Source organism: Vespula vulgaris, chromosome 5 (assembly GCF_905475345.1).
Source record: "Vespula vulgaris chromosome 5, iyVesVulg1.1, whole genome shotgun sequence".
Taxonomy (NCBI): Eukaryota; Metazoa; Arthropoda; class Insecta; order Hymenoptera; family Vespidae; genus Vespula; species Vespula vulgaris.
In genome coordinates, this window is record NC_066590.1 from 2,917,184 (window position 1) to 2,937,335 (window position 20,152).

Sequence of the window (20,152 nt, forward strand, 5' to 3'; positions counted from 1 at the left end):
CTCCCTCTTTCAAATCAAATATCGAAACGAACGAAACGTTGCGTTTCCCATTCGTCACGAATTCCTTACTTCCTTCGATAGAAATATTATCCTTTAATAAAATTTATTTGAAATCTTTTTTAACGTTTATTTACCCACGTGTAATCCAATCGATACTTTGCTCTCCGACTTGTACAAAATTATCAAGGGATAATATAAATTTCTTTTGATCGAATTAAGTCGATCCTGTATGTTGTATCTTGTCGAATATTTATTTCTTCTATCCGATATTCACTTACCTGACAAGCCGAGGAACCACGTCCAGGACAACAACTCCAATCCTGGGAGATGTTAGGATCCGTGGTAACGTTGCTATTACCAATGGCGACTGGTATACCGTGAGGAAGTGGTAATGTACCGCTCTCGAAATAATCCCAATCGCAATCCTCGAGGGACTGAGCGTGACTACCACCGCGTGGTAAACCGTTCAAGTAAGAGGAACTGGAACAACTGCTGTCAGCGTCGTCCTCTTCACGACCAGACGAAGAATCCGAACTTATAAAGACTAATCTTCTGTAATCGACTATAGGTTGACTATCCTGTCCGTTGTTGTTATTGTTGTTATTATTATTATTATTGTTGTTGTTGTTGTTGTTGTTATTATTATTGTTGTTGTTATTGTTGGTGGTGTTGGCGTTGCTACCAGTTGGACTTTCTTGTCTTTCGGCACGTCCAATCACGTGAAGTGTCTGAAGACTCTGAAGATCCTCTCCGCAGCAAGTTCTAGCGTGCGATCGGCCCCTTCTTCTCGAACCTTTTCAGAAAATAAATCGACGATGAAAATAAAGAAGATAAAAGAGAAAAGGAAAAAGAAAAGGAGAGAGAAAGAGAGAGCAAAGAAAAGAGTTAGAACGGCCGTTAGAAAGAAACCTTACGAATAAACGACACACATCGTTCGCGATCTTTATCGCTATAAAGCTGACTTGCGATAAGCACGCCTATCTTCGCTATCTGTTTAATTATACTTTATCGCTTCCCTTCTCTCTCTCTCTCTCTCACTCTCTCTTTTTTCCCTCTTCAATGTTTTTATGCGATCGTTACGTTATTACAACGTCGACATGATTCGCATAACGTATGCTTAATCGTTAATGACACATCTATCGTTCTAATACCTAACTATGTTTTATATATTATCGTAGGTATCATATTTATTCGAAGATGCTTTCACTCAAGATAAAAGTTCTATCTCTTTGTTCTCTCTCTCTCTCTTTCTTCCTGTCTTTCAGCACGATACGAAAATTTCACTCACGATCACTAGTCGAGCATAACGATACAACTTCAACAACTTCTTTATTATTCCAAGTTCATGGATCTTTTACGATTACGACGAAAACTTTATCTCTTTTTTCTTTTTTCTTTTTCTTTTTTTTTTTCTTTTGCTACTTCACAGATAAATACATAAAGATCAATTAACATTCCAATCGTTTGAAAAAATGATAAATGAATAAGTAAAAAATGGAATAATGGAAGCTCGAATATAGAATATATATTTTTATTCATCGTACTCGATTGAAATAACGAGTTATGTGGAAATAAAAATTAGGAACGATTTTGAAAATATGAAAAAGAATAGAGTCCAACCGGTCGAACTATTAACAAACCGTTTTGTGTGCTCGCATTTTACGCGCTGTTGAATTAGCTGGTCAATGGCACGGGCCATCGTACGTGTGTAAGTATGTACGTATGTACGTACATATATATGCATGTATGTATGTATTTATGTATATATGTCCACGCGTACCGATCCTCCGCCATTCTGAAAACGCCGTTTTGCGCGACGTTCCATGAATGGAACAAATTCCAGTTTGGCTCTGCTCGAACAGAAAGAGAGAGGAGCAGGAGGTAATGGGCGGACCGGATGAAAGAGAGACTTCGAAGGCAAAAAAAATATTTTTTGAGAAAAAAGAAGAAGAAAAAGAAAATAGCAACAAAAACGAATCGAGTTTTTTTCTTTTTTTTCTTTTCCTTTTTTTTTCGTTTGACGAAGTGACTTCTCATTTTTCCATTTTTTTTTTTTTTATAATTCGATATTATCGGTATCAAATATTTGATCAATATTTATAACAAAATACAAGCGACCTAATCCCGATGCATTCTCGATTTATTATTTATATTGATCTATATATACCTATCGAAATATTCGTACATACGTTTTTCATTGGATATCATAGTATTATGTTTTATATGTTTATTGTTAAATAATAAAATTATTGAGGGAACAAATAGAAGCGATTTTTATGACTAGTAATAATTTTGTATATAGTTATATTGTTACTTTGATGTTTATTTATTTTTTTGTTTTCTTTTTCGTACTTCTTTATTTAAAGATTAATTTGATTACTCCGAATTGTCATTGAGAAAAATTTTAATGCACGTTAGTAAAACGTCCAACGGTATAAAAACAAACAAAAAATGTAAAAGAAAAAGAAATATATCGAGAATACCCTAACTTTCATGATTTTATTTTTTTCTTTTTTCTTATTCTTTTCTTTTCTTTTTTTTTTTTGCTTTCCTATATCTCGAATTAGTTTCCCCTCTGTTAAAAATTGACTTGGTAACAAAGAGACGAAACTGTTAGAAATTCAGTTGCACGTCATCCTTCGTGATTCGTTGTTTTTCCAAGAAAAGAAATAAACTCGTTCGAAAAGATGTGCGAACAAACGTTTCAACCGAGTTATCACTCGGAATGTTAGCTAGGAGACGTTTCTCTCGAGTTCAAGAAAAAAATCAAAGTAGAACCGACTACTCCAGTATTTTAGATCACAATCGATAATATATATCGTTATAATTAAGCCATTATTATTTCATTAATATTAATAATTATTAAGAGTAATGAGAGATGGTATTAGATAAAAAAAAAAGAACGAAAGAAAGAAAGAAAGAAAGAATAAAAAAGAAAAGGAAAGAAACACTGGACGTTTCGGAAGAAGAAAATAAATTAATAAAAAAAGAAGTCATAAAGTTTAACGAGAGAATCATCCTGAAATTTATAATAGAGAAATAGAGATAGATAGATAGATCAAACGGACGATATATATATAGATATATAGATAGATAGACAGACGAACAAAGAGAGAGAAAGATAATACGTTTGGTTATTTTATTCGTTATCGATCAAAATCTTTCTGGCTCGCAAAGTTTCCCCGATGAAATATCCAATCTTTCTGTCGATCGAGCTGCTCGACCGATTCTCCTTCCTCGAAGATTAATGAACGATATCGAGTAGGATGAAAGCGACGTGGCTTATAAACTTTCAACGTCTTTATGTTCGATAGATCATAGGAAAACAATGAGTAGACATTAAAAGGTTTTTTCTGTTAGATCGATTAATCCCAAAGGGAAGAAAATAATTGTCGAAAAATAAGATAAAGAATTATCGAAAAATTTGATAAAGATTTCCTATTGAAAATCATTAGACTTTGTTTGAAAATATTGGAGAAAATAATTATTGCTTAATTATCGTTTCGTATCTAAAAAGTATTAAATTCATTACGAACTTTTCGATTCGCGCATACAGGATTTCGAAGAGAAACTTTTTAAACGATATTAAAAATTAATCAATCAACGAATAAAACGTTCTACGGTTTATCTAAAATTTTACATACTTATTAAATAACTATGACTTCATTATAAGAAGTTAAGAAAAGTGATTTCAAGTTTTGGGTCAGGCGTACAGAACGTTTCAAAAGTTCCTTAGCTATATTGACAAATCAATTGTTCATTCAACAAAACATTCTACGATTGAGGAAAAATTAGAAAAACAAAAAGAAAGTATGTCAGGAAACTTAATAATCGCTAACAAAATACTTGATCTTACTTGCGCTTGTACGTTCTAACGTAGAACGTGTTAAAAATCTACGTAGGAAATCCGGTCGATCCAGAATATTCAAGAAATTCCAAGAAACAACAGCAACACCAACACCAAAATAATTTTTTCAAAAAGAGGAACACTGTAGACTTCATTTGGTGATAAACACGAAACGATTTTCACCGTGTCACCTTAGAACCACGAGTTACACTGTTATTCCTTATTATTCCTTACGTATCTACGAATGAGAAAGAAAGAGAGAGAGAGAGAGAGAGAGAGAGAGAGAAAGATAGAAAGATAGAAAGAGAAAGAGAAAGAGAGAGAACCAGTACAACACAGAGGGAATGAAACAGAAAGATAATGAGACAGAGAGAGAAAGAGAGAAAGACAGACGGACAGACAGACAGACAGACAGACAGAGAAAGAAATAGGAATAGAGAGAGTGAGAGAGAAAATAAGGATCCGGCGATTCGCGTGGGCTACCGCCGTTAAACTGAGAGCAGCGTCTATCGTCCACAAGAGGGAGGTGAAGGAGGTGAAGAAGGTGAAGGAGGTGAAGAAGTTGAAGCAAGAAGAGGAAGAAGAAGTAGAAGAAGAAGAAGAAGAAGAAGAAGTCGAAGACGCAGTAGAAGAAGAAGAAGTAGAGGTTGTGAAGGGATAGGAGGTATAAGAGGGGTTAAAGGGGGGTGGTGGTTGGGGGTGGGGTGGGGGAGGACACACACAACACACCTGAATCCTATGGCATCGGTCACTACCTCACTACAAGCCTCGCCGCCGGCACAACACCGTCTACAGTTGCCGACGCTATGGGCCCATTATGACGCCCTATACCGGGTGTTACGATTAAATGGGGTAACGTGAATTCTTTGGTGTTTTTTTGTTATTGTTGTTGTTATTGTTTCTTTCTTCTTCTTCTTTTTCTTCTTCTTCTTTTTTTTTTTTTTTTTACGAAACCTGACCTAGTGCATCTCTCACGTTTTTATATTATTTTTATATATTATTAACATTTGTCATAGCTATTGACAAAATTAATGTGATATTGTTATCGATAATCGTTGCAATTTCCTTGATCTCCTTCCGTTTTTTCTTTTTTTTTTCTCCTCTTTTCTTTTTTTTACTTTTTTTCTTTCTTTTTTTTTTTTTTTTGGTTCTTGATATTTTTACGTTCACTAGGCAACATTCGTAAACATTTTTCTTTTTTTCTTTCTGTTTTTTTTTTCTTTTCTTTATATATATATATATATATATATATATATAATCGTTATCTTGTGTGTTGGTTGTTTCTTGGCACTCCGTCGAAATTTCAAATAATTCTTGTGAAATTTCGATCCCCCGATTAACTTCTTTTTCTCGAACGAAATACTTCAATCGAAAATAATAATATATTTCGATGGGAGGATATCAAATCTGTATTATTAAAAACGTGAAAACGTGACGTTGTTATAAAATCGATAGGTATAATCTAACTCGAGTTTCATTTATGATAATCACGAACGACGAATTTATCGTTATGTCACTTTGGTGGTTATCATATTCGCTGCACGAAACCTGTCGGCTTATCAATGAAAGTTAACGGGATAAAACGTTTTACGAAAAGAAAAAGAAAAAAATGAAATAAGAAAAAGAAATAGATAAATAAAAAGAAAGGAAACGTATATTAGATTGGAATATTATCGTTTCAAGGGAAAAGAAAGAAAAAGAAAAGGACTGGACAAAAAAATTCAATGACGTAAGAGAAAAGTGAGTGCCATCGGTGATCACCCGGTATAAAAGCCGCAGGTGAGCGCACTATAGAACGAAACAGAGAACGTTGTTAGACTATTATTCCTATGCTGTTTCCCTCTGTGTCCCGCTTCGCTTCGTCTCACCTGCCCGTTCGTTCGTTCGTTCGTTCGTTCGTTCGTTCGTTCATATTCGCTTACTCGCTTCTCCCGCGCTACGCTAGTTCGCTAGATTATGCACGTACGAATGCATATTATCGTATAAAAAACAAACTTCGTATATGTGTGTGTATATATATAAATATATATATATATACTTTTTTGAGAGATCAGATAAATAATTTTAAACGAATGATATATATGTGTGTGTATGTATATGTGTGTATATATATATATATACATATATTTTGAGAGACCAGACGAATAATTTTAAACGAATGATATATGTGTGCATATGTGTATATATATATGTACAGGGTGGACGAAAAGTTTCTAGGCCATTTTAAAAATCAATTTGAACATACTTTCCTATCGACTTTTTAGACTAACTTTCTTTTCTTTTCTTTTCTTTTTTTTTTGGCATGTCGTAAAACTATGCAACATAATTATTATTATTAGTCTCGGTATACAAAAGATTAAGTCGATATTATTTATCGATACGATCACCTAAGTAACTATTTTTTTCGACTATCAGCTAGATACTTTTCGACTCACCCTGTATAATGATATGCAAATATCTTCTTATATTTCATATTATTCGTTTCTTTTTCCTTGTTCAAAAGAGTCAAATTGAAATGAAGAAAATACGTAAATATGCATATACACATATACATACATACATACATATATATTATATATGGTGGATGTTAACTCACAAACTTTACCATATTATTTCTCTTTTCTCGAAGGATCCACGTTAAGGATAGAATTATAGTCGTTTCGAGATTTTCAATATTGCATTGTGTCAGTGATTGTCCGTCCATAAGAAATAAAAAATTATGCACATCCCGGTATAGAAGACCAGAAAGTACATCGACACGAAGAACGTGATTAATAGTTGGCATACTCTTGCCAAGTCCATGTTTGTACAGTCAGACAGTCCCTCTCTTTTCTCTTTTTCTCTCTCTCTCTCTCTCTCTCTTTCTTTCTTCTTCTTTTTTTTATAGATCAAACAGATATTTCACTGCGAGAAAATACGATTTACGTTGCACGTTCATCACTTCACAATCACTTTATAACGTTTTATAAAATTCATTTGTAAGATTTACATACATACATACATACATACATACATACATACGTATATACATACATATATATATATTTCAAAAATTAAATCACTTTGTCCTATTGCTTTTATTTTTTAGAATATTTTTTCTTTCTTTTTCTTTTTCTGTTTTTTTTTTTCTCAAACAATCGATAGAAGAAAAAACTCACGAATAAAATAATTATTAAAACGTAGACGTAGAATCGTATGAAATTACGATAATCGATTTAAACGTTAAAGAAACGAAATTAAATAGTATAATTTGTTATTAAATATCAGGAACGATGAGTTAGATAGTTCCACAGTCGACTAATACGAAAGACTCGAGAGACTGCTGTCGTTGCTTTTGGCATCGGAGAATAACCAACAACGGCTTCGATAATCGATGAGAGCCTATCTCGTCAACGTGCTCCCACATGGCTGGTCGTCTGTCATTAGATACATACGTACGATATCTAATAGTGTAAAAGTGAGTGTAACAATAATACGATCGTTGCCAACAATACGTTACGATTTTCTTTCTCTCTTTTTTTTTTTTTTAATTACGTCCTTCAATCGTTTTAAAATCGTATCAAAAGTATATATATATATATATATATATATATATATATAAATATACACGCAAATATATATGTATGTATGTATATTTATATATATATATAAACATTTATAATAATAATTTTTATTATTATTCATTTTTAGTAATTATTAAAAAATAATATATACATTTATAACGAACATATATATATATATATGTCGTATAATTTATTTCTATCTACGAATGAAGATATCTCGATTGGTTTTGGCATTAATCATTCTTATATACTTATCGTTAGATCCAATATATACATATATATTTGTATGTATATTTATGTATGTATGTATAAGTTGCTACTACTCGTTTGCTTCATCTCTACCTGATTCCTCACGTTCTATCGACGTATGAGTTCACGTGCGTAATTACGAACCATGTACACTCATCGCTCGTGACTCAGATTGGCCGAGGATTAATCCTATACAATTAATTATACGACAGAGAATTCAAAATTCCCAAGGTAACGCTATGCTGATGGAAGAGATAATAAATAAATAAATAAATAAATAAATAAATAAATAAAACGATGAAAAGAATATTTCTCTTAAAGATCGAAACAAAAAGGTTTAAAAATTTTTCAACGTGTTACTCGCTAACATATTATACATTCTTTCCTCCTTTTCTTTTATCTTTCGAGGTAACCGAACAAAAAATTCGAATAAAAAAATTAAAGGAACAATATAAGGCGCGAGATTTCATTTATGTTTGTGCGATAGATCACGCGATCGAGAATCCTGCACGCGACCACACACACACACATATATATATATACATATATATACATGTATATATATATAAATATATGTATGTATGTATCGTATGTCTACGTGGCTTAAGTAGATACCTTGTACCTTTTTAAATGATTAATGCTGGGTGGCGGGCACGAAAGCGAAACGTTAGCTGTCTCTCTTTTTCTTTCTCTATCTCTCTCTCTCTCTTTCTTTCTTTTTCTTTTTAAAAGCTAAGATAATTACATTTTACGTCTATGTCTATTAGTTAATGTTCTACATTATCTATTCTCGAAGGAATTTTTTTCAAGTTCTATCTATTTCTAATGTCATTCATGTATGCATCCAGATATTATGTATTGGAACACATAGATTATGTTATCTGTATATACGTATTTGTATATCTGAAAAATGTATATATAGTAAAAATTGGCGACATAACTGATCGTTTGTTTCTAAGAAAAAAAAAAACAAAAAAACAAAAAAAGAAATAGAACAGAGTCATTCTTTAAGATTTATCGTTTCGTTGTGTGAATAGAATTTGCAAGATATTTTACGTCGGGAAGTTTCTCTTTTCATTTTCTTCTCTTTTTTCAATTATTTTGGCACGTTTATATTTTTTCATGAAACGATGATACTTATTTGACAAATATATTCGACACAACCTACGACGTATAATATATTTATCCTGTCTCAATATACTGCACCGTCGAATATCCTTTTTATTTTTATTTTTTTTTTTTGTCACTTTTTTTCTTTTCTCTTTCCCATAAAAAAAAGACACACTATACACGATAACTCACCCTGAGCATCGAATTGTCTACGTCGACGAAGCATAGATCTTCCCTGAGAGGAAATCGGACCGATTCTATTGCTATGCCCGTCCTCGTGTGGTTCATCCTCGCCAGCACTCGTTGCACTATCACGTTGAATAATTTCATCGTTTCCGATGATCAATGGTATTGCACCACTTCCGTTACCACCAAAAAATTTCAACTTCCTTGCTAGATCCACGCAATCGTGCAGTCCTGTCTCGCTCAGTCTACAATCATACCGACATCGATAAACATATATATATATATATTAATTTTAATATTTCAATATCGATTAGCATAATTTCGGACAAGTCGAATACCGCGTGCTTGTATTATTTATCAAAATTTGTACAAATCTTTTAAAAGAGTTTTTACATTTATTACTCCACATTTGTAAGATCGATCGTACATATATATGTGTGTGTGTACAAAATTATATCTTTTTTAAAATATTTTTTTGAGATAATTCTAATAACTGTTTTTTTTTCTCTTCTCTTCTTTATTTTTTGTTACGATATTCGTAGTAGCTCGTAAAATCTTTTCAATTTTATTCTCAATTCGAAAAGCGTTACTTTATCGATAAGATTTAATGATGAATTATCTTATGTCTTTTATTTATAAAAAAAATATATACACATCGTTCATCAAAATTAATATATTTTAACTAAAACTCATTGGGGACCCAGTTCAACGTGTTAAAAATTTTCTTTTTTTAAATCGTAAAAATGAAAACTGTAGAAGCAACGCTTAACGTACCTTACACTCTCGCTACCGCTGCTCTCGTATCTTGCACTACTATTCGATTCTCTTCTGCTTCTACTTATCGCATCTCTTATTCTCTGGGAAGCAGAACAAGAGTCTCCACCTATTTTCCGTGGAAGTGCAGGTGTCGGTTCGCTTTCGCTCTCTCGAGGGCTGTATCTCGAGGATCTTGTGCTCAAGGGGCTGGCCTCCGGCGACAAATGCTGTCGAATAGAAAACTTTCCGTCAAACTGTTCTTACTACGTTCTATCTTTTATCTTTTTTTTTTTCTTTTCTCTTATTTTTTCTTTTTTTTTTTTCATCGCGAAAAGAAAGCTCTAAGAGCAATCGATAATACTCACACTTGAACAACGCTTGTTCGGTGTCTCGTCCGTGTCGTCCGTATTAGAAAATTCTTCCTTTGAAAATTTTCGGCGTACCTATATCGACGAGGATAAGAGAAGAGAGAGGAGAAAGAGAGAGAGAGAGAGAGAGAGAGAGAGAGAGAGAGAGAGAGAGAGAGAGAGAGAGAGATGGAGAAAAAAAAGAAAAAAGAAAATATTAATTTCAAGATCAGCCTTCAAAATAGAAAAAAGGAAAGACAATCGATTAATTAGTCAATGAATGAATGAATGAATGAATGAATGAGTTATTTAAATAATCAATCGAAGGATCGAAGTTAATCAACTTAGAAGAAATGACATCGTAATGTAGCAAAGATAAGAGATTAATAAAAGGATATTAAACAGATTTCATTGGAAAAATATTAATTTATAAAACTTAACCACTTGAAATTCCTCCATCTTCTTATTGGTATGACCAGCAACATCACCGATGGATCTCCGATCGTTGCTGGGACCGATATCGACATCATCGTTATCAACAATATTCGAAGGAACATCCGCGATCGAACGATCGATATATTCGATATTTTTTTCATCCTCCATTGGCATCCCTTCGTATCCGTTATCCATACTCTTGTTAATATCTTCCCGTAGATCCTTTTCTTCGAGTCGCAAGGATGTCCCTTTATCAACACTTTTATCAACAACGTCCAACATCGTCGTAAATTCGTCTAATATTAATTTTCTTTCACGATTAAATCCTTTTATCGTTAAAGATCGATCCTCCAGCTCCTCCAACTTCTCCTCTAACTTCTCCACCTCCTCGAAGCTTTCCCTTTTCCTTTTGCTCAGTTCGGTAACGATTGATTTAGTTTTCGACGCGGTGACTTCGCCCACGCGTTCCTCTTTCCTTCTCCTCCTCCTCTCCTCCTCCTCCTCCTTCTCCTCCTCCTCCTCTTCTTCGTCCTTCTTCTCTGTTCTCTTAACGCCAACAAACTCCTTCCCGATTTGCTTTCCTTTTGTAGCAACGCTCGCATTTGAATTTGTACAATCCCTGCCCACGTTCACCACCTCCTCTTCTTTCTCTTCTTCTTTATTCTTCTTCTTCTTCTTCTTCTTCTCCTCCTCCTCTTCCTCCTCCTTCTCCTCCTCCTCTTTCTTTTTTTCTTTCTCTTTTTCTTCCTCTCTTGCACTATTATCGCGTCGATACGTTCGTACACCGATCTTATTCTCCTCCTTCGCGTTACTATTGTTAATAATATTGTTTTGCGATATACTAACGTTCGTAAATCTCGGCTCCTCCTTAATATCCTTTTTAAACGGTGTTAAAACTTTCGTTACGTTCGTACGAACTTCTTCCTCCTTGTTATCCTGACGCTTTATTAATCTATCCTCCTTATTACGAGGTGACAGGAGTTTCGGTATCAAACTTGGCACGCTTATATCCTCACGACTACGTCTAAGGTCGTCCGTGCTTCCTCTATATCTGAAAGGTATTGCATTAAGAGATAATCGTTAACATGATATTATTAGATACGAACGTTGCAACGTATCGTATAGGTGTATATATATATGTGTGTCTGTGTGTATATATATATATATATCATACTTAATTATTAAACGTCTGTTAGAAAATTCGATATCGTATTGTTCGCACAGCTGAAATTATATAAGCGTTAACTTATATATCTACAGGTTATCTCTCCCAACTTCACCATTTTTAATCATCATTGTTAGCTCGACGATTTCGAACGCGATTCATTTATCTATTTTAGATTATCTCGATCGTAATAGGATCATAATCTTACGGGATAATAATCCTGAGAGTATATATAATAATACACACAAACATACACATATATATATATATATATATATATATATATATATATATATATATATATATATATAGTAAAAATCGATTGTGTTAGAAACAACCTATAGATCGTAAAGGCTTTTCGTACAAAAAAAAGAAATTGTTTTTATAATCATTGATATACCTTTGTGGTATAAGAGATCGTCTCGGTGATTCCTGAGGACTCCTGATATCCTCGAATTCCTTCGAGCTCCTCTTAAATATAGGTATATTCGATTTTCTTTCGCCATATTTACTCTGAGAAAATTTAATATCCGACGATATTAGCTTCGAAAATATTCTAGGTGGTTTTAATAACGATATCCTTGGTGTTACAACGCACTGTTGTTCCTGATTACTTGTCGTATCTTCCTGCAACTCCTTAACTTTATTGTTGTTGATATTATTATTATTATTATTATTATTATTATTATTATTATTATTATTGTTATTATTATTAATACTATTATTATTATTATTATTATTATTTCCACAGTTTCCAACGTTTTTTTCGTTCCTTCTAAACGAACCTTTTACGGCAACCTCGGCCGATGATGGCACCGTCGATACTACAATCGTCTCCTCGAATTTAACGTCGCGTAATTTTTCGTTTTTTTTCGTTCGTTCGTAACCGGCAATATCGTTTCGCGAAATGATTTTCACGAGAAACGACGATGACTCTTCGTTCTTAACATTTACAGAACGTTCGCTCGTAGTCCGATTATTCTCTATTTCCGATCTTGTAAACAAAACGTTCCTTCCCGTTATCACGTTATCGTCGTTCCCGATGGATTCACGATATTCCTGTCGTCTAGTCGGTAGACTACGATAAACTCGCAACTCCGGTGATTTTCTTGCGGCTGACCAACGTGTGGGTGGTCCTAAAAAAAAGAAAAAAAAAATAGAAAAAAAAGAAAAAGAGAATAAAAAATAATCCCGTAAATCTTTACATCGATCGCTCTACGTTTATTCGTCCATTTTGTTTTTCTTATTTTTTATTATTATTTCTTCCTTTTTTTTCTAATCCTTACCATTTATAGTCCAAGCACGACGTATACTGTGCTTCAATATGTCCAAAGGGGACGACAATTTTTTCTCATCGATGATCTCTCTCGTAAATGGATCCTCGTACATCCATTTGCCAGTGATAACGTGTAACTCTCTAAAAATTCGATATACGAAATTAGAAAAAGAAGAAACAATATGATAACGACAAGAAGAAGAAGAAGAAGAAAATGATGATGAAAAGAAGAGATATAAAATGTTACTCACGCGATCTTATAGCAAACGTTGCAAATCCATTCGACGTCTTTACCGGTCTCGTTCTCCTCGTTCGGACCTCTGACCTCGATACGGCACTGCCTGCAAACCCTATATCTGCAACGAGTACACGTAGCCCCGGTGTTGTAAAATCTACCGAACGGGGCACAGCATCTCGCACATTTACGTCCTTGGTAGGACGATTCACCGGGCGCCTTGAGAAGTCCCTTTCTTCGGAGATATTGCAAATCGTTTTTCAGTCTTCTGAAAAGAAAGCATTCAAATAGAGAAATGTTCATCTGTTAAAACATTTTTCCTTTGTTTTTTATTTTCTTCTTTTCTTTTATTTATTATTACGTATTATCGCCATCTCCAGCCTCACCTATCTTCCTCCTATCAAGATCGAATGCATACATGTATATATATATTATATTATTATTGTTAGTATAAAGCTTTAAATATCGATCACGAACGTTAACACGATCTTTACGATCCTTTTTAGAACGAAAAATTGTAACCTTTGAATCACGACATCAAAGATCATAAAATTAATAATATCGAATCAACATAGATTTACATATCGACAAAAGATCATTGAGATTATTCATGGAGGTTGAAAAATATACACGACATACACGTTTTACGTTCGATTTGCGTAATAGTAAACGTACTTTGCGTGTCGCTTTCGAATTAACGTTAGAACAATTTTTCTCCGGCTTTATAGCTCTTCTCTCTTTCTCTTCCTTTCTTGTTATCATCAAAGTTAATACATCCGGAAGGTAAATGTATGTAAACAAACGTCGCTAGATAAGTTCGTGGAACGACAAGAATCGCTTGTAAATATATATACTTTTTGGTTTGCTATTTCTTACGTTTTTTTTCTTTTTTCCAATTTTTTTCTCAGTTTGTTTGTTTGTTTGTTTCTTTCTTTCTTTCTTTTCTACGTTTATAACAACGACGTATAAACATTATTAACAATTTTTGCCGTTACTCCATCCCCGATTACTCTCTAACATTCACTCTATAATAGCGATCATTAATCACTAACTCGTACGAAATTAATCATACGTCGTAAAAGATCGATTCGTAACGGACGATAGATCACCGACGTGTTTCGAGAGATTTATCATTTTCCGTGTTCCTTTTTTCCTCATTCTAGTTTTTATTTCCAGCCATCATCGAAAATCATCATTTCCTAAAAGAACGAATCAACGACGGATCTCTCGGGATTTTTTTTTTTATCGATCATTCTCGTTAAAAAGATATTCGTCGTATATTTTTTCCCTGTTTTCCACCCTTCCTTTTACCACCCTTACGACACTTCGATCATTCTTTATAGATTAAGAGAACACTTTTTATTTTTGGCACGTTCAACACGAATGGCTGCTTTGTTTCATCTTCTTTTTGTTCCTTTTTTTTATTATTATTTTGTTTCTTTTTTTTTATTTTCGATCTCGAAACCGTACTAGATAAACTAATAGGTATAATATATATATATATATATATATATATATATATATATATTCGGACCAACAACGCACGTGTTCGACGATCGACAATGAATTATCTAGATCTGTTATTATACGAGACACTTAATATAGGAAGAGAATATATCGAGAATTTGCACTCTCTGACATTCGAACCGATGACAGTGAATCATCATACCGTACCTAGTTTCTTTTGTTATAAAAAGAAGCGACGACAACGACAACGACGACAACGATGACTACATGCAACTTGAGGTTGCTACATCTCGTCGTCTAGTGCCAACTGAGAAAGAGAGAGGAGAAAAAAAAAAAGAGAAAGAGAGAGAGAGTTTCTTGATAATGACAACAACGACGACGACGATGACGACGAATGACGATGATAATGATCATCATAATAATTACGTGTGTCTGTGTGTATTTAATAACTCCTGGTTATGATACTTATAAACTCTATTAGATCTTTGTAAATGCAGATGTACATATATAAAGATATGTATGTATTAAATTTTCTTTAAAATTTCGAACGACAATCATTTAATATCCGTATCGCGTGGAAAATATAAATATAATTAATTATTCGTATGATATCTCCAAAGAAAATAATTTTTGCAGAGTATCGACCAAAGAAGATTATTTCGATCCGATCGATCCGATCGAAATTTTTTTAAATTGCGTTTATCACTTATATATCACAATATCATGTGATCATACGTTCCCTTAAGAGGGCGAAGTAATTATTTTATTTTATTTTATTTTATTTTACTTTTCTATTTCCTCCCATTACCCCTTCCCTACTATTCTTACTCTTAATATAATTATATACAATAATTGTTTCAATATTATTTAACGTCATACTACAATAATCACATATAAGTCTTCGTGATATAATATTCCCTAAGATCATTATTCCAAGCACGGTTTATTTATATATATTTTTTTCTTTTTCCTTCTCTCTCTCTCTCTCTCTCTCTCTCTCTCTCTCTCTCTTCATCTCTACGCAATTTCAACGAATTTCGTATTACTCATTTTTCTCCTTATTCTCCGGTCGATTTAAAAAAAAAAAAAAAAAGAGAGAGAGAAGAAGAAGAAGACAAAAAAAAGAAAATAAAAAACAAGGAAAAGAGAAAAACAGAAAAAAATAAGGAAAATAATGGAGTTCTCACCAACAAGATCTATTACTACTACCAAGAAAACAACTGGAGTACACGTACAGGTACACGCACACTCACACACATACACACACATACACACATATATCCTCGATGCACGTCGAATCGAGAAAGCCGAACGCAAAACACACGTCGTTGATGCTTACTATAGATCGATCTTACCGATCGTACATAAACAAAACGTCCCTAACGATGTTTATATAAAAATATCATTGAAAAAGATCGATAAGAGTAGCTTAGGTGTGTTAAGGGGTGGAGTGGGGAATAGGTGGGTGGGTGTTTGGGCAGGAATGAAAGAAAAGGAGGAGTAGAAGGAGGAAGAAAGAGGGGGAAACGATTCGAGGAAAAGATGAAGAGGGAGTAACAAACAGTAAGAGTGACAGAGACAGAGAAAGAGAGAAAAAGAGAGAGAGAGAGAGAGAGAGAGAGATGAAAGATAAAGAGATAGAAAATTACGGAGAGTGTAAGAGAGAGAAAGAGAGAGAGAAAACGGGCTCGAGCTCGGCTACTTCCGTCATCGAACGGAGTTCGAAGGAACGCTCGAACTCGAGACACGTCCGGCCGGCGAAAGACGATCGGTACACACTGGTGACAGCGCAACACAGAACGGTACACACAGAGATAGATTCTATGTGAACGAAGAGAGAGAGAGAGAGAGAGAAAGAAAGAAGTATATGTATATATATAGAGGGAGAGAGAGAGAGAGATAATACAGGTAAGTACGTATCCGAAGCGTGCACACAAGCCGCTTTAGGTGTTCGTCGCACAGTGGAGACGCGACCGGTGAATCGACCAATGGGCTTCTTCGATGCACCGTGAACAACGCGAGAACCCACGTACGCGTATATACACACAAACATACATATATACATATATGTATACGCATAGAAAGAAAGAAAGAAAGAGAGAGAGAGAAAAAGACACGCATACAGATACAGACGAGACGGCGCGGCGTGTCGTATCGGTTGTTCGGTTCCGTCCAATCTCTTATATATAACGAGTAAGACTGAGATAGAAGATACACGTACGTATGTGTATATATACGTATGATACGAACAACAACATAAATATAGACTCATATATATGTCTGTATATGTATACATGTATACATACGTACACGTATACGTATATGTATGTCCGAGACTTCTCGCGATCTCTCGGCCGGTCTTCTCGGTTATTCTCGACTTTCTTCGGTTAACTTCGCTATGTGGCGGGGGCGTGACTGAATGCACATTGGAGGACGGTAATGCTTTACCAATAATATCGCCGATTCTTTGATACTACGATCCTACACGTCTTATATACTTACTACTACTCCTCGATCTTTCTCATTTCTTCGATGTAAATAATAATGAATATAACTTTGCCTATCGTATTTTCTATGAGTTTTCTATTTATTCATTTTCATTTATTTTCTTCTCTTTCTCTTTCTTTTTCCTTCTTTAACATCCTCTCTCTTCGATGTCTCTTTTTTTTTACTTTTTTTTTTTTTAAAAAGGTGGCGGGCTAGTTCGTTGGATCCTTTCGATTACGACGACATATATTGTCTTTATTTATTTATTTTTTTTTTCTAAACATATTTAATATACGACAATACCACGATAAGGTAAACGTGATAGGTAAAATCATAAATATTCAATTCGCAAATCAAATTCGAATCAAGTGCGACCATGTTAGCGATTGATTATTTTTCCCACCCATCCACTTTTCGATTCGTATCGCAAATGAGTCAGCACGGAAAGCTGGAATCGATGGAAAATACCTTTAGGCTTCTCTCCTTATACGTCTTGTTGGTTCGTGAAAAGACTCTTTCTTTTTTTTTTTTATTCTTTTTTTCTTTTCTATTCGCCTTCATTTTTTTCTTCCATTAAAACGTTCAATTCGCCAAATTAGGTTTTATCGGCAGACTCGACGTGCGAGCAGATATATTTCGCACTTGCCTCTTATGGTTTCCATTAGGATTACGTTTGAGACATCACTTTTAGACGGTTCAATTTGATGGAATTACTACGAGGTAAAATTTACTTCGTATTTTCTCGATATAGACAACGAGCACTTTATAAATTTTCTTTTTACCATTTCACTTAGTTTCTCTGTGTATTCCTCTCTCTCTTTCTCTCTCTCTCTCTCGTTTTTTTCTCTTTTTTCTTGACACAATATCTTCTCGTTTCGAACTCGCGTCAAACGGAGCGTATAGAGATTTTTCACGCATTTAAACAAATGAGTAATTTCAGTTTTCCTTTATAAGAACTAAATTAACGAGATTATTATCCCGTATCACGAAAGTAGAAAAAGAAAAGGAGAGAAAAAAGAAAGAGAGAGGAAGATAGAATTTACTGTGTAATTTCATCGTACGCACAAACCGTCGTCCACTTTCTAAGAGACTTCCTTATAAAAGAATGCGATATCCAACAGTGGTCGTTTACAACTTTTATTCTTACGAAATAGAAGAGTAGCCAGCCTATTGTCTTCTCTCTACGATCTAATCGAGTTTAGAATAATTTTTTCTCTCTTTCTCTATTTTTTTTTCTTTTTTCTCTTTTTCTCGAATGAGAAGCAAGAAGGAAGAAGAAGACGGAGAACGTATATGTACTTATGCGTCGACTCTATCCAACGTTTATGGTTACGAGATTTAGAAGGAAACGAGTATTCGTTTATCTGCTAAGGTACTCGGTGATACATGTACTACTTACTCACATGTAACTCGTTACATCGATTATTCACAAATGCCACGTGTCAATCCAAGAACTTTTATCAAATAATACGAATTAAAGTTTAAGAATAATCATTACCATCGTCGATCGTGAAAATTACTTTTTTAAATGTGACGAAAGATAAAAGTGATCTGTATAAAAAATATATAATATCAGATCATAAGAATTATTATTCGAAAAAAAAAATTGCTTATCGATTTTCTCCGACGTATTATTAATTTATTCAACCAAGTAACCGATATACGTGTACGTGTACGTATGTATGCGCTTACGTTCGTAAGATAAAAAAAGAAAGGAGATAGGACGACGGGTTTAATGATTTTTCGTTGCATCGTTCAAGAAACGTATGTAACTACGTACACACTCTGTGTATGTATCTACATATTACGCTCCGTAGAAATCGCAACGGCAATCCCCGTAGACACGTCGTAGGTATGCACGAACACTGGATAAACCGTTATTCAACCTTAAGGTTTAAGGTCCGTTTGGCTAAGTACCGCTTTGGGCCTATTCGTGGCGCTCAACTCGCTTTCTCGTTGAACGAGAGAACATAATCAATCTCCTTCTCCTTCTTCTTCGTCTTCTTCTTCTTCTTCTTTCTTTTTCTTTTTTTTAATTTTTTTTTTTTTTTTTATTATTTTTCAAGCTCCTTTTTTCCCGATAGATCCGTATAATCTGTTCAATATCGTTCAAGAGACCATTCTTATTTTATTCTTATCGATTATTAATTCGACCTAGTTTTAGTTAACACGTCCGATAAAAACAGGGATAATTATTTGTAATTTTAATTCTAACAACGTCATTCGAGTGTCACATAGCGTAATCTACCTGTAATCACCATTTCCGTTTCTTGCTTGAAAGACAAAAAAAAAATAATACCGAGAAAAGAGAAAAAAATTATACAATTTACCACCACCATTACTACTTCCCTTCGTTGTTGTCCTTATCATTATTTCACTCTCTAAACGGCGACGTTTTTCAGTGAAAGGAAGGTAGGCGACGCACGGCTCGCATAGGAGAGGCGAACTAGCTTAGGTAACAACTCGGATAGACTGCTCGTGTTACGACCAATCAGCTGATAGCGTCGTAACACGCCGATTGGACCGAGTTTCTTTCACAAGATAAACGACGTTAAATTATGACTTTTATTAGTGAAATAATTAGCCCGATAAAGTGCATTAGAACGTAACTTTATTCTATATAATAACGAATTAATCAATTTTTATTTTTCTCCACCTCCACCCTTCGATAACGAAAAACAAATCTGTATGTGTTAATATCGTACATTAATTGTCGAGTTTATGAATGAAAATCGTTTTCTTTTCGAACACGTTGAAGAAAATTAGAGGGAAAAAGATTCAAGAGACTCGTTAAAACACTGTGAGTTTGTGAATATCCAACCGGAAGAGATACGAAAAGATCGGAAAAGAAAGAGAGGGAAGAAAGACAACGAAAAAAATATATATATAACAAAAGCAACAAAAGAAAAAGGGAAAAGGAAAAAAGAAAGAAAAAGATAGAAAATTTTTACAACCGTACCTACGAATTTTTATTCCCGAACGAGTTTTCTAACCGGTCCAGTAACCGGCAATAACGGGAACATTTCTTC

The 20,152-nt window shown here is 34.0% G+C and overlaps 1 protein-coding gene across 5 annotated transcripts in view; it reads right to left on the bottom strand.

Moving 5' to 3' along the window:
• Nucleotides 1-20,152, bottom strand: part of LOC127064127 (serine-rich adhesin for platelets-like) — a 45,877-nt gene that overhangs the window by 20,196 nt on the left and 5,529 nt on the right. For 2 of the 5 annotated variants that reach the window (XM_050994723.1, XM_050994722.1), the window contains exons 1-9: nucleotides 16,286-16,407; nucleotides 13,186-13,437; nucleotides 12,945-13,075; nucleotides 12,059-12,794; nucleotides 10,500-11,544; nucleotides 10,077-10,154; nucleotides 9,730-9,938; nucleotides 8,962-9,200; nucleotides 279-793 (exon numbers count right to left, since the gene is read on the bottom strand). In XM_050994723.1, coding sequence (XP_050850680.1) covers nucleotides 279-793; nucleotides 8,962-9,200; nucleotides 9,730-9,938; nucleotides 10,077-10,154; nucleotides 10,500-11,544; nucleotides 12,059-12,794; nucleotides 12,945-13,075; nucleotides 13,186-13,437; nucleotides 16,286-16,347 — 3,267 coding nt within the window. In that variant the 5' untranslated portion in view covers nucleotides 16,348-16,407. Of the gene's footprint in view, nucleotides 1-278; nucleotides 794-8,961; nucleotides 9,201-9,729; nucleotides 9,939-10,076; nucleotides 10,155-10,499; nucleotides 11,545-12,058; nucleotides 12,795-12,944; nucleotides 13,076-13,185; nucleotides 13,438-16,285; nucleotides 16,408-20,152 lie in introns of those variants that run through there. The other 3 variants (XM_050994720.1, XM_050994725.1, XM_050994724.1) reach the window with 3 other exon arrangements.